This window comes from Mesoplodon densirostris, chromosome 16, assembly GCF_025265405.1.
Source record: "Mesoplodon densirostris isolate mMesDen1 chromosome 16, mMesDen1 primary haplotype, whole genome shotgun sequence".
Taxonomy (NCBI): Eukaryota; Metazoa; Chordata; class Mammalia; order Artiodactyla; family Ziphiidae; genus Mesoplodon; species Mesoplodon densirostris.
This window is the reverse complement of record NC_082676.1, coordinates 15,049,068-15,064,414: the sequence shown is the minus strand read 5'-3', so window position 1 is coordinate 15,064,414 and position 15,347 is coordinate 15,049,068. Positions and strand designations below refer to the sequence as shown.

Genomic DNA, 15,347 nt, shown 5'->3' with positions numbered 1-15,347 from the left:
TGGCCTTTTGGCCCAGTCCAGAAATTCAGAGCTTGGAGGGGCATCACCCCAACCACTGTCTAGTTCAAACTCCTCAGGTTTCATTGAAGAAAACTAAGGCTCAGGGAAACTCAGCCCATCAGAAGCAGAGCCTAGGCCAGAACCCAGGTGCTTCCTGCTGCAGAGCAGAGAGTGTTAACACTGGTTCAAGAACAGCTAGGAGGGTTTGAACTGGGGAAATAATAGGTACAAGGGTGTGTGTGTTTCTGCAGAACTAGGGGGTCTCCAGTGTCCTAAGATTCTCAGGGGGTCCTACGATCCCACGAAAGGCTGGGCTGATCTACTCTAAGTGCCTGTCTTCAGGCGGTGGATGGGAACTGGGATGGAATACAATCTGGTGGGGACTGCATGGATGGATGGATGGATGGATGGGGAGGCAGGGACGCTGCGCCCACGCGAGGGAATTTCCTTTGAAAGAGAGCGAAACTGTACGGTGAGAAACTCTTTTCCATGAAAGGCCTCCCCAGCCCTCCTCCCACCACTCAGCTGTGACCTTTCCGTTTTCTGGGAACTTCCTCAGGCCTCTCCATCGCGGTGTGGGACGCTTTCGGTTCTGCCAGGATTGCCGGAGGCGGCGGGGAAGAACGGGGTGGGGGGAGTCTTCCCAACACCCATAGGGATCTCTCTTCACCCCCTTCGCGTCCTCCCCACCCCCAGGAAGCGGGCTGCCTCCTAGGCCAATTCAGCTCTGCCTTTGTAGTCCCGGGGGGGAGGAGTCTCAAGAAGGGCTCTCCTTGGAACCACGCCTCCCGGTTCCCCCACCCCCACTCCCCCGCCCAAGGCGCGTCCCTAAACTCCTTGGGGAATTAGACTACCCGGGACTGTCCTGAGGGAAATCCCAGAGCTGTGACTCGCCTGGAGCTCCGCCCCCGTCAGCGAGGCTGGTCGCGATTTGTCCCCTAAGACCCCGCCCCTTTCCTGGGAGGGTCCATGGGCTGGGACAGTGGAAGTGGAAGAGGCCGGGTCTTGGCGCTTTCTCCTCCCGCCGCCTGGTTCTCACCTCGCCATGGTTCGTCTGCCTCTGCAGTGTCTCCTCTGGGGCTGCTTTTTGACCGCCGTAAGTTGAGTTTCTGTTCCGACAAGAGGCGGGAATTTGAGATTAGAGAGTAGGGAATGGGAAAAGAAGGGACCTTCCAAGCTGATTTTGGGGGGACAGGAGGGTGGGTGGAAGCTGGGTAAGGTACCCCGGGTCCGGGCTGAATGAGGTGGGCTGCCTCTCTCTCCTCCCAGGTTGGGGTCCCAGGTAGCCCACAGAGGGCGCATAGTGGGGTCGCTGCAGGAAATGTGCCTAGCCAGCACAGATGGGGTTGGGATTTGGGGAACCTGACGCCTTTATCTGGTCAAAAGACTGGAGTCCAGGTCTGCCTCAGAGGCTGGCCCCAAAGAGATGGTGAGGGGTTTCAGAAGCGGGAAGGGAGGCCAGCCAAGAGAAGGGGCGGGTCTGGCTAGTTTCCCTTCTCTTTCCCATTGTGGACAGACGCCAGCCTCTGTGGGTGGTTATCATCTCCTTGCCAGCTGGGGCTGCCTTCTTCCAGGGCATCTTGTGGGAACGAGGGATGAGTGTAGAGGCCCAGGTGCTTCTTTGAGAAGGCAAGGAGCTTGGAACACTCCCACCACCAGCCGCAAATCCTGGGTGATCCAAGTTAGGAGGAATACCCAAGGCTGTGTCTCTGCCTCCTGAATTTAAGACGACATAGGGGACTCTCAGGGGAGCTGAACAGTTCATGGGACCATGAAAGGGCTAGGAGACCAGCAGGGGTTTCTCTAGGCACGAGAGCGGCTCAGATATGCCCAACCAAGCACATCTCCGGGATTTTCAGAGTTCCACACTTGACGTGCTTTTAGTTTAAGTGTATTTTTGTAGTTCCTCATTCTGGAGGCTGGGAATCCCCCAAGTACACGACACTCTCATCCCAACCCCCCTGGTCTCCCCCTAACTTTCAAGGGCTGTAGTTTCTGGCATGAAGGCAGGGCAGGAGTGACCCATGAAATGGGGGTTGGCGGCAAGGGAAGAGCTTCCATGGGGAAGCTGCTTTGGTCCCAGAGCTTTCATTTTCACTCTAAGTAATGGCTCTTAAGGAGAAAGGAGGCAGGAAGAGGGCTCTTGGAGGAGGAGTGGAGGAAAAGCCAGGGGAGGTAGGGTGAAGGGTGGTCTTGGTTTCTCAAGAATAAACTCCCAGTTTTAGCTCCAGGTGGAGACTAGGCTGTGACAACAGTAACTGGGGCTATTTGTTGAGAGCTTCCTGTGGGTCAGGAAGCTTTACATGCACTCTAGGTCTGATTTCTTTCAAACGCCGCATTATACAGGTGAGCAAACTGAGGCTCAGAGAGAGAAAATGTCTTGCCCCAATCCTCATAGCTAGGTGGAACCTGCATATAAATCTACATCTGTCTGGTTCCTGAGCCTGCCTCTCAGATGGTGAGAGTCTCCAAGCCTTGGTCCTAAGCTCCTTTGTGTCAGAAGGATCGAAGCTGTGAAGTGGGAACTGGGGATTGACAGATTTACAGAGGAGGAGCTGTATTTCTTGTGTGTTTGAAAATGGCGTAAAGGACTTTCATTGCTCTGGGAGTGTGGTGGGAAAGTCCATAGGCTTGCGGGGAGAACATTCATGGGATAGTGTGTTGTGATATGATGGTAGGAGCAGAAGCCTTTGCTATTTCCTTCCCCATTTGGGGTCAGATACACTTTTGTAAGTAATTTGCCCACCCAGGCTGAATGAGAGCCACCAATTAGGCAGGATCCTGGAAGCCAGCCAGTTAGCCAGCTTGCTAGGCATCCAAGCAGATACTCATATATGTATGATAATTAAAGCTGCCATTCAATGAGCACCTACTATGTTCCAGATACTATGCCAGGCCATGTACATCTATTCTTTCTCATCTTCACAACCCAATCTGTGGGGCAGGTATTATTACTCCCATTTTAGAGATGTAGAAACTGAGGCTAAGAGAGGCAAAATAACTAGTTAAGTATTACAAAGTCAAGATTGGAGCCTTAAGCTATTTGACCCCTAAAGCTGTGTTCTTTTCACAGGTTGTTCCCGAAGTGTGGGGTGATTTTAGGGAGCACAAGGATATAGAATTAACAACATAGATACATTTTACAGTTCTGTTTAAAATCCTTTTCATTTTTTCAAGAAGGAAGTCGCTGGAGCTAGAATATAGTTAATACCTCTCAAATGCCTGCTAATCCTCCTTTTTAAACAAAAATCAAGAGCAGGCCTGAGGTAGAGGGCTGTCAGCAAGCAAAGCAATCAGCTGGGGTTTAACAACATCGTTTTGTTTCTGTTGAATTTATTTTTAGGGTTGCCTTTTATTTATGAGAAGTGATACTGGTTTTTCTCTCATGGCAATGATGTGAGGTTTACATTGAAAAAAAAGTATTTAAATGAACAAGAAGTAATGAATAGCTTGGGTGGTACCTGGATGTAGTGAAAATAGTGTAGATGAGACTCAAGTTGTTGGAGAGAGGGAGTATTGAAACCTGAGTTCTCATTTGGATTCTATCACTGTGTGACCTTGGGCAAGTGACCCAGCTTTTCTGGTCCTCAGTCTCACCATGTGTAAAGTAAAAGAGTTGGATTTTATTCTTCCGGCTTCTCCATCCTTGCATTTCATGAGGGAGGGGTTGGATGATCAGATGATGAGGGGTTGGAGGGAGAAAACATGATGAGGCTTGGAGAGGGGAAGAGGGTGGGGAGCAAAAGAATAGAAGGAAGAGGCCAGGTGCTAAATATAGCCCCAGTCGGGACTAGGACCAGCTGGAGTCAGCCAGCTTCAGGACTCCAGGGGAGATACTGGAGTCCTCATGTGCTTTTGGGTTTTTGGGTAGAGGAAAGACTCAGGAGTCAAGCCAAAAGGAAGATCTGTTTAGTTCAGTGAATATTGTGAGTTTCCAGCGCAATAACTTTGTAAAATACCAGAATGATTCTCTGGGTGCCTTTGTAATCATACTAGTTGGCAGTTTAGTTAAAAACAAACACAACAAATAATATGCAGGCCCTGTTTTTCTGCTTTGGACTTCCACTTCAGTTCTAACCTCTGTCCTGGCTGATTTGCACCTGTCTGCCAAGGCTATATGGGAGATTTCAAGATCCCTTCAAATTGCCCAATTTTGTTTTTAGGTCCACCCAGAACTACCCACTTCATGCGGAGAAAACCAATACCTAACAAACAGTCGGTGCTGTAATTTGTGCCCACCAGGTGAGATGCTAACCCTTTAGCCCCATAGTGGGACCCCTCTTGGTTTGCTGGCAGATACAGATCCCCTGTGTCAATTATAAACTTGTGTCTTGACCCCTGGCGTTTTCCATCCCTGACCCAGGATGTTCTGGGGTCCCTCTCTGCCTACCCAGAACTAGGGTTCCTATCTCTTCTATGTCCTTTACCAGACTATGAAAGTTGGAAGAGTCTGAGACGGTCATCTTTGAATCTCCCTCCCTAAAACCCAGCCTCATCAGTTTTCAATTCAGTGTCTGACTCACTGAGTTAGCTGGAGCTACCTCGTTTCCTGATGTTTTCCAGGACAGAAATTGGTGAACGACTGCACAGAGGTCACCGACACAGAATGCCTTCCCTGCAGTAAAGGCGAATTCCTAGCCACACGCAACAGAGAGAAATACTGTCACCAGCACAGATACTGCAACCCCAGTGCGTGGGCTGCTGGGGAAGGGGCACGTGGGAGCTGGGCTGATATTCCAGCTCATTCCTGACAGCACAGCCGTTCTGTTTTTTTTGTTTTTTTGGTTTTTTTTTAATAGCGAGGGTCTGTTCTGATTGGTTAGAGTCTGGGTTGTCTTGGTTGTTACTTAATTTGATTGCCATCCCCACTTGGAAGAGGGTCTAAGAGAAAAAGAAAAGGAAGTATGAGGATTGGGGCCCCCCAAGCATGGCCAGTAAGGGGTTCTGGGGCCCCCCAAGCATGGCCAGTAAGGGGTTCCCATCCTTCCTGCCCACCCCTGCACAGACCTAGGGCTCCAGATCCAGAGGGAGGGCACCTCAGAAACAGACACCATTTGCACATGTGTTGAAGGCCAACACTGTACCAGTGACACCTGCGAAAGTTGTACCCCGCACAGCTTGTGTCTCCCTGGCTTCGGGGTCAAGCAGATCGGTAAGTGGTCTGTCTGGGAATCAGCTCTAGAGGCAGGAGAGATGGGGTGAAGGCCAAAGGAGAGGGGCTGGGCAGGGGGCACTCAGCCCTGGTGGGGAGGGACCAACCTGCATTGATATCTCCACCAGAGCAGGTGGGAAATAGAAACTTTGCCTCCTGCCTCCTGCCATGGGGATCTGCCTTGAGAGGGCAGTGGGAGAAGTCTTCCTGGGGCCTGCCTGCAGCAGGGCAAGGTATATGCTGGGGGAAGAAGTGCTTAAAGCAGGATGCTCTTCCAGTCCTGCCTGCCTGCCAGTTCCCTTGAGAGCCAGACAGGTGGTCCGCCATGATGATTAACTCCTCCTCCACCCTCCCAGCTACAGGGGTTTCTGATACCATCTGTGAACCCTGCTCGGTCGGCTTCTTCTCCAGTGTGTCATCTGCTTTTGAAAAATGTCACCCTTGGACAAGGTATAAGGACTCATCCCTTGTGTTTCCTGCCCCAAGAGGGGCATGGGACCTGCTTCCATTCTCTCCAGCTACCTGTCCTTGAGCCCCTGCTTCCCATGTCCACACACACTCGTACACCTGTAGAACTTCTAGAGTGACCTCGTGGCCAACTAGACAGACACTTTTCAGCATTTCTTGCCTTCTCTCTCTTGGTGGTAATAGATACCACTGATCTCTGATCTTTGGTGAAGCCCTCCCTTGTTGATGGCACCGTGATGCCTCTCTTCCATTCCTTGTACCCCTCCTCTGCTTCTCCTTCGTCCTCCTTAACTGGTTTTCTAGGCCTTTATTCTACTCTCCCATCACTTTGCCCGCCTCCCCTGGACCATCTATCTCACCCACACACTTGGCTTCAGCTACCATTGCCCTTGGATGGTTCCCAGTCAACATCTCCTGTTCAGATTTGTCTCCTGGGTCCCAGACTGTCATATCTGACTGCCGAGGGTATACCTCCGTGCAGACAACCCCCAGGCACCTGCCTGCTCCCCACACCCACTATGAAAGGCGCAAGCATGCCTCTGGGCACCCGTTCCAGGGTTCCCCTTACCCCTATCCCCGAATCAGTCACCAGGTCCTGTCCATCTGACCTTCCAGATGTTTTGGGACTCCTCCTCCTTTTCACTTATCCGCACTGTCACCGCATTAGCTTGGGCTTCATCACTGTGGTCTAGATGATGCTTTAGCCTCCTCACCAGCTTCCCTGCCTGTACTCTCTCCCCTTCAGCTAGTTCTCCATCCCTTTGGCGAAGTAAACTTTCCACCATTCATTTTAGATCACGGCTCTCCCTGTTTAAAATGCTTCATGGCTCTCTGTGCCTTTGGGATAAAACCCTGACTCCTGTGCATGGCCTCCGACCTTCTAGCTCCATTTCCTGACCTCTTCCCACATCAGGCTGCTTGCAGTCCTCTCAACACACTGTTCGTTCTCTTGCATCATCCTCTTCTGCCCGGAATACCTTAAACACACGCCTGATTAACCTTTTACATTTAATTTGAAAAAACGAGTAAGACAGGCGTGAGGACAGAAGGCACAAAAGGGCCTCTAGTGATACGCTTCCCTTTCACCCTCAACCATCCAGCAGCCACTGGACCATGTGTGTCCTTCTAGAGAGTCTATGCACAAATAAATGCACACACATGCAGACATATTTTTCACACAAATAGTAGCATCCCACATATACTTTGTTATTTGTTTACTGTCTGCCTTTCTCCAGTAGATGGTAAACTCCTTAACTATAGAGACTTGACGTTTTTTATTCCACAGATGCATCCCTTATGCCTAGAACAGTGCCTGATGCATAGTAGGTGCTCAATAAATCTTTACTGATAAATGTTCAACGAGAAAGGGAGGCTCCTTTATGTCATAGAACCAGAGCACTGTGTTCCAAACTCACTCAGCTTAGAAGGTGTGGAAGTGTGACCCTCATCTGAGCCTCAGTGTCCTCATTCAGAAAACAGGAATGACCTTCATTTTACAAGGTTTGAGGAAAAGACATGTAACGTGCTTCGAAAACCCTTAAGCACTCTTCTTGTGTATGTGCTTTCTTCGAAGCTTCTCTCTCTTTTTCCAGCTTTAGATGTTTTTTCCTTTGCAATGTCCTTCTCTGTCCATCCCTTTCCATTCCTCCTGGGACCACTTTGGCCCAGTCTTCGTCATCTCATGTTTGGACTCTGTCAGTGGCCTCCTGGCTGGCCATTTTTCTGTCATTTCTCCTCCTGGGAGCTCTCTGGCCAACTAAGCCCTCTCACAATTTAAGTCATCTGGTTGGATGCTGACATGACCCACTAGCTGAATCCAGTTGAAACCTTCATGGCTGATTATCAGTGATCTGGTTCTAAAGACCCAATTTTCCAGAGTTTCCTTATACCATCTGGTTCGTCACCCACCTAATCCCTCATACCATGTTGTCCTGCTTAAAGAGAATATACTGATGCTCTAAATTTTACATCCCTCAAGGGCCCACTCAGCTCTGACTTCCCCAGGGAAGTCTTTCTGGATGACCCTCAAACCAGAGATTCTCAGCTGAGCAGTTTTCTCCCCCAGGGGACATTTGACAATATCTGGAGACATTTTGGTTGTCACAACTGGGGAGGAGAAGGCTACTAGCATCTAGTGGGGAGAGGCCCGGGAAGCTGCTAAACATCCTACAATGTACAGGACAGGTCCCAGCACAGAAGAAGGATTATGTGGCCCCCAAATGTCAGTAGTGCCGAGCTTGAGAAGCCCCCATCATCCCTCCATACCAGCCATTGTGGATTCTGTCTCCTCTTCTCTGAACAATCCCCTGTTCACGTGAGCCTGTATCACAAAGCTTGGCCCTCATCAGAGACTGTCCTTACTCCTTCAAGATATACCATCATCTTTGCTCTGCACGCACGAGTTCCCTAAGAACAGCGTCTGTGTCATCCCCATAATAACCAGCCCAGGAGGGTGCACATAATATGTGCTCAGTGAACCTGGACTTGTTGGTTGTTGGCTGTCTCCCTCTGGGGTTGGAAATTGCATGGTTGGGGAAACTTAATGTCTCTTTCTTTGTGTGTGTGTGTGTGTGTGTATGTGTGTGTGTGTGTACACGTGTCTGTACACAGCTGCGGGAGCAAAGGCCTGGTGGAACAACATGCAGGGACTAACAAGACAAATGTTGTCTGTGGTGAGTCCTGGAGAACGGGCCCCGGCAGCAGGCTAGGAAGGTGGGGAGCTGAGGGGAAGACTGGGGCATCTGGAAGCACCAGTGGGGAAAGAGGGAGGGGAGGTAAAGCAAGAGGAGGAGCAGTTTGGAATTGTGGCAACCAGCTCTGCCACTTATCTGTGGAGCCTGGGCAAGTTACTCCCCCCCCACCCCAAGCCTCAGTTTCTTCGTCTGTGAAATGGGATACTACCACCTCCCTTAGTAGGGTGGTGTAAGTACCTGGCATGGGTTCTGGCACTTTGGAGGTGCTCCCTCAGTGCTATTCTGCTACCCTGCACATTGAGGACCAGCATGGTGTGACTCTGTTTCCTCTCAGGGCTGTAGGTTTTTTTTTTTGGCTGCACCATGCGGCTTGCAGGATCTTAATTCCCTGACCAGGGATAAAACCCAGGCCACAGCAGTGAAAGCCCAGAATCCTAACCTCTAGGCCACCAGGGAACTCCCTCAGGGCCTCAGATTTGATTTTAGAATGAGGAGGTTGGCATACAGCACAGGTCACAGACTCACATAACTACAGGGATTAGGCAGGATCATGTTAATGAGTAAAAAGAGTCAGGGGTAAGAAAAATACACTCTTTTCTTTTTCTTAAAATTCACTTTCCTCTTGGCAGGGCCGGGACTAGAGTGAGGTGAGGGAGGCACTTGCCTTGGGCACAGTATTTAAGGGAGTGCCAGAAAAATGCCGTAATCAAGATAACTATTCGACGCAATATAAAAAAAATCAAAATTAATGCAAAAAATCCATAACGAACAGAACAGCAACATTTTAAATAAAGACAGGAACCAACCCTGTATTTGTACAACCTTGTCTCACTTGCCTCACCCTAATCCCATCCCTGGTTCCAATAAAACTTTATTTAAAAAAACAGGCAGCTGGCCTGTGGGCCAGACTTTGCTGATATGATTTTTTAAAACATGACATTAAAATATGACTTATCTTGCTTACTGAGTTTTTTAAGAAAATATTTATGTATTTATTTGGCTGCACTGGATCCTGTGTTATGGCACACAGGATCTTTAGTTGCAGCATCTGGGACCTTTAGTTATGGCATGTGGGGTCTTTTAGTTGCGGCATGTAGGTTGGCATGCAGGCTCTTAATTGTGGCATGTGGGATCTTAGTTCCCTGACCAGGGATGGAACTCAGGCCCCCTGCATTGGGAGTGCAGAGTCTTAACCACTGGACCACCAGGGAAGTCCCAATTACTGAGTTTTTTTGGTGTCCCCTTAAATTTTGTCCTGAGGCAGTGCTTCACTTGCCTTACCCTAGTCCTTACCCTGTCTCTTGGTCTTTTTTTCATTTTCCCATTTAGAATAGAGACTTAGGCACAAGAAATACTTTCCCTTCTCTTCCATTCTTCTATAACAAAGTCAATGTTACAGACATAAATGATGCTGGGCCTTGGTATTGAGCAAAGAGTAGGGAGGGGTGGGAGTGTAGTGAGCCGGTAGAGACAACTATCACCACTCAGTTCTGGCCAATGGGTGCCATGTGGGCTGCTGGCCCACTAGGGCTGGATCTTCCAAATTTGCAAGAGAAATCAGATATCCAGATTTTAAATATACAATCTCCCAATTTAAAAATGTTGGCAAATATTACAAAAAAGAAAAAAAATGTGCCAGTCACACTAAAGACATCTGCTGGCCACATTTTACCAGGGGCCACCACCTGTTTGAAACTTCTGATATGGATGAGTTTAGACATTGAAGTCCAGCAAGGTGCAGCAGCTTTGGGAAGGGCGGTGGGGAGCCGTCACTGAAGTCTTGATCTCTCCAGGTTTCCAGAATCGGATGAGAGCCCTGGTGGTGATCCCCATCACGATGGTGATCCTGTTCACTGTCCTGTTGGTATCTACCTGTATCAGTGAGTCCCCAGGTGGGGAGGTGATGGGGGAAGAGGCAGCAGAAGGTTCAGTTGACGGGTCACCTGTTTCCTGATCTGGCCTCAGTGACTCCCCATCCTATATGTTTTTCTCTCTCTCTAGGAAAGATGGCCAAGAAGCAGGAGACTAAGGTAGGTCACCCTGGGGAACCGGCTCAGTTTTGCCAGACTGGAAAGAAAGACTGATTCTTTGTTGCCTATATGGCAGAAAAATTGATTTAAGGTCTGTTCCCTCGCCCCCTCCCCTGTGCTCCAGGGCTCTTCCCCGTCTCTCCCTCAGCCCCAGCCTTTTTCATCTCCTGAGCTCGCCTTCCCACAGAGCTGCCCCAGCACCACTGGCAAAGTCTGACATTTGCTCTTCTTTCCTGGCATTGGATATGCGGGGGAACCGCATCTTTGGGGCCTTGGTGTGGGATCCATGGGTGGGTGATGGAGGGACATTTCCTTAACCCCACTGGCTCCTACGGCGAAAGCTTCTTGACATCCTCGGTGTGGCCAGCAGGGGGCAGGACGCACCCATGGAATGAGCACTGACCCTCTGGGAAAGGGGGAAGGGGTGAGGAGTGGAATCGCTTCCAAGGAAGGGCTCAGATGCTAGGGGTAACCCCAAGCCTTGTCTCCCCAGGCCCTGCACCCTAAGGCTGAAAGGCAGGATCCTGTGGAGACGATTGATCCAGAGGATTTTCTCGGCCCCCATTCCACCCCTCCAGTGCAGGAGACCTTACACTGGTGTCAGCCGGTCGCCCAGGAGGATGGCAAAGAGAGCCGCATCTCCGTGCAGGAGCGAGAGTGAGGCTGTGTGTGCCCAGGAGCGTGGTGGCACCGGCATGTGGGCACGTGGCTGGAGAGCCTAGGGCTGCTGCTGGTGAGGGCGACAGCCCCCCTCTGCCTGCACCCCTGCAGTCCAGAAACAGTTCACCTCGGGGAACCTTTCACCCCAGCCCTGGAGCCCATTCAATCTCCCAACTTGATTTCAAAGATGGTTACAAAACTTTGGGGAGGCCATACAATGGTATCCACCAAACCTTCCAACCCAGCGGTTCGGTACCGACAGATGTAACGCGGTGGCTTCTGTGAGCCCAGGAGGCATATGCATGGATACACATCACAGCACTGTTTGTGACAGTGAGCAACTGGAAGCTGCTTAACTGTCCATTAACAGGGGACTGGCTAAATAAAACTAATATATTTATGCAACAGGATCTTGAAAACACTGTCATGGGGGAAAAAACAAAAGCAGGTTGTAGAATGGTGGGCATGGAAACTTTTTTTTAAAGCAAGTAACCCAAAACAATATATCTTCTACAGATATGTGTATAAACATAGTATATGTTATATATGTCGGTATGACGGGGGGGTTCTGGAAGGACACACAGAACATGCACAGCTCAAAGAATTGCAATGTCTTGGTTGGGGAAGAAGGGTCTGGGGGAGGGTTGGTTAAAGAAAGATTTAACTCTCCCATAATGCTTCGGTTTTTTCCCCAAAAGGAGAGTGAATTCACAGACGGCTTATATAATTAAAAAGTCATCAAACATGTAAAAAGAAAAAAGGGGGCGGACATGCTGGGTGACATGAGCTGCTTCACATGCTGTCAGGCTCACGGAATGAGGGCACTTTCTGAGGATAAATAAGGACGTCCCCCAGGCTGCTGACCTTCTAAGGTGGTTTCCACAGGCACTCACGTTTGGCATCATGTTTGCAAAGGGTTTTCCCCATTTGATTCACATTCACAACAGTAGTCTTCGGGGCAGGCGGGGCCAGCATCCCTCCTTTCCTCCCTCCCTCTTTAACAGAGGTGGAAATGGAGGCCCAGAGAGGTGAAGTAATTTATCTATGGTCACACAGCCGTTCCGAGTGGTGCCCCTCAGAGCTCCCCACTCCTAGTCCTACGCTGCTTCTCCCAGCCCCACCTGCTCTCTGGAGCCCGCATCTGTAGCCCCTTCCCAGGGAGCTCCTGGGCTTCTACCTCCTTTTGACCCCCCAACTGCTACAGGAGCTGCTGCTTCTCGGTCAGATGGTGCCCCCTTCCCCCTAAGCAGTATCTTAGGATAAAAATAAACCGTCCTGTTCTCTTTTCCTGCTGTGCCAACTGAGGGGGAGCCTAGCCAGGAGGAGCAGCAGATGGAGTGGGAACAGAGGGGATGGCAGGGGAGGGGAGAGGGGAAGGTTGTAGGGCAAGAAGGGGAAGGAAGAGGATTGCAAAGCCCCAGCACAGAGGTTCCTGGTGAGGATGAGGCCAGCCTGCTTTACCCCAGGGATCTCACTCCAACCCCGCCTTCGTGAGAAGCTGCTTTGGATTTCCCAACATGTCCTACCGCCTGGAGGGTGAGCGTGGAGAGGGCTTGCCCCAGTGGAGGCGGTGAGGGCAGCTGAGAACCAAGGGAGGGGCACCCGGCTTGGCAGGCTTCCCAGAAGAGAACCATTTGGATGCACCAGGACGAGACGTCTGCTTTAGAAAGCAGAGCAAAGTGGTGGTGGTGTGGAGTGGGGGGAGGGGAGCTCTGGGACCTCACCTTTATCCCCTACCTAGAGTCTAAAATGCTAGTGTTACTTCTGTACGTGACAGTATGGTGGAAAGAGACAAAAGACCCATCTCTGCCACCTATTATCTGTGTGGCTTTGGATAGGTCACTTTCACCTTTTAGCGTCTCAGTTTTCTCATCTGGCAAATGGAGACAATACAACGGGCAGACGCTATAGGTGCTTCCTTCGTCCTCTCCTAGGTCCTTCGTTCTCAATCCTGAGCATGTATCAGAACCACCTATAAGACTTGTTAAAAGACAGATTGCTGGGCCCCACCTCCAGGGTTTCTGATTCAGTAGGTCTGGGATGGAGTCCAAGACTGTGCATTTCTACAAGTTTCCCAGGTGATGCTGCTGGTCCAGGGATCACACTTTGAGAACGACCACCCTTGGCATTCACATTTCTTGATAAGCAGTCGCTTTCCGATTGCAAGCACTTGGGATTGCTTACCTCGGGGCTTTCCTTGGTTTTATGTTATTTATTTATTTGGTTGCGTTGGGTCTTACTTGCGGCAGGCGGGCTCCTTAGTTGCAGCTTGCTGGCTCCTTAGTCGTGGCATGCAAACTCCCAGTTGTGGCATGCACGTGGGATCCAGTTCCCGGACCAGGGATCGAACCCGGGCCCCCTGCATTGGGAGCGTGGAGTCCTAACCACTGTGCCACAAGGGAAGTCCCTCCTTGGTTTTAAAAACATGCTTGGTGCAGGTGTAGGGCAGGTAAGATGTACCTGGGAGAGCTAATGCCCCAAATGCTCTCAACCAAATAGGAGTGAAAGTTGGAGGATACATGACCCGGCTTCCTTGCCCTTGGGAGGGACAAATCTGAGGTGTGTTCTATACTGTCTCCTAGGTTCCCTAGAGGGCTCGAGCCACAGATGCCCTCTTCATGGCTGTCTTCCCTTCCCTGTGTCATTCTCCACCACCCCACTGGTGCTTCCTGGGTTAAACTCCCCAGTAAACTACCTGCATTCTTTCCTTGTTGCAGAGTTTGCTTTTGGAGAAGTGCCCCCCACAAGAGTCAGCAGAGGTCAAGCATGAGAAGGTACAATTTTGTATATCTTGGCATCCCCAACAAAGAGAAGGGGTTGTTATTCCTGGCACCTGTAGCAAGTTCTGGGTTCTAAATGGAGCTCAGCCAGGAACCTTCTGTGTGACCTTGGGAAAGCTGCTCTCTGGTTCTGAGCTTTTTTTTCCCCCAGATGTGATGAAGGGTTGGGATTCAAGTTCTAAGGATCTTGCCAATTCTAAAAATAAGGCGATCAGCACACTGTAGTGTCTGCTCTGGCCTGTGGATGAATGGGTGGGTGTAAGGCTCACAATAGCCAGAAGGTGGCGCCAAAGTAATGCCCGAAGACCCTGGCGTTTGGCTTTTGCCAACTCTCACTTCCTTCCTCCACCATCCATCCGCTTGAGCCTCCTGCGATCTCTACTAACTTCATCCATTCCCCAGCTCTTCCTCTCCACTGCTTCCTTCTTCTTCTTCTTCTTCTTTTTTTTTTTTGCGGTACGCGGGCCTCTCACTGTTGTGGCCTCTCCCGTTGCGGAGCACAGGCTCCGGACGCGCAGGCTCAGCGGCCATGGCCCACGGGCCCAGCAGCTCCGCGGCTTGTGGGATCTTCCCGGACCCGGGCACGAACCCGTGTCCCCTGCATCGGCAGGCGGACTCCCAACCACTGCGCCACCAGGGAAGCCCTGCTTCCTTCTTTTTAACAAGCATCAGCTGCATTCCTACTGTGGTCTCTCGCCGAGCTAGGGTTGTGCATGACAGCACTAAGAATGCACATAGACAGAGAGCTCACTATGTGCTAGGCACAGTCCTAAGAACTTCACATGCATTGTCTAAGTCCATAGGACAACCCTGCATAAGGCACAGTCTCTTCTAACGCCCATTTTACAGATGGGGCTCAGAGGCTAAATGACTTGCTAAGGTCGGAAGAATCAGAGCTGGGATTTGGACCTAACTAGGTTGATCCAAAAACCTTTGCTTCTTACCCACTCAGCGAGTAAAAAAAACAGGCACATGTTATCAGGCCGTTAAAAGACAGTGTGACCGCCCAGGCAGAGCGAAAGCCCAGGGCAGGAGCAGCTAACCTCTAGGACAGCAGTTGTAAACTCAGCGGAGAGCACAGGAGCTGGAAAGTGAGGCAGGCAGGGTCAGGAGGAGTCAGGATGGCACAGACTCTGGCGAAGCGGCGAGGCTCTGCCCGTTTTGGTGGGGCAGCATCTGTGGATTCCTTCTAATGGTTGCCCTCCAGGGATGAGAGCTATGTATTGCTGGGGATCCAGATTTCTATGTGAAATCTCCCAATGTTTAAATGCTACCAATCTCAAAAATAAAAAGAAAAGAAAAAAAGAAAAAGAAAAGAAAAAGCAACAACTCTGTGAGAACCCAAGAAAGCATGTCACAGAGGGTTGGAATTAAAAGAGACTGGGGGGCTTCCCTGGTGGCGCAGTGGTTGAGAGTCCGCCTGCCGATGCTAGGGGACACGGGTTCGTGCCCCGGTCCGGGAAGATCCCACATGCCGCGGAGCGGCTGGGCCCGTGAGCCATGGCCACTGAGCCTGCGCGTCCGGAGCCTGTGCTCCGCAACGGGAGAGGCCACAGCAGAGAGA

General features: G+C 50.6%; 1 protein-coding gene across 1 annotated transcript; it reads left to right on the top strand.

Moving 5' to 3' along the window:
- The first annotated feature begins 986 nt into the window (after positions 1 to 986).
- CD40 (CD40 molecule) lies at positions 987 to 11,105 on the top strand. The gene is made up of 9 exons (XM_060077931.1): positions 987 to 1,096; positions 4,164 to 4,242; positions 4,564 to 4,689; positions 5,006 to 5,152; positions 5,509 to 5,602; positions 8,231 to 8,292; positions 10,107 to 10,193; positions 10,315 to 10,343; positions 10,837 to 11,105. The coding sequence occupies exons 1-9, from the start codon at positions 1,046 to 1,048 to the stop codon at positions 11,002 to 11,004; spliced, it is 843 nt and encodes a 280-aa protein (XP_059933914.1). The 5' UTR covers positions 987 to 1,045; the 3' UTR covers positions 11,005 to 11,105.
- Positions 11,106 to 15,347: the final 4,242 nt, after the last annotated feature.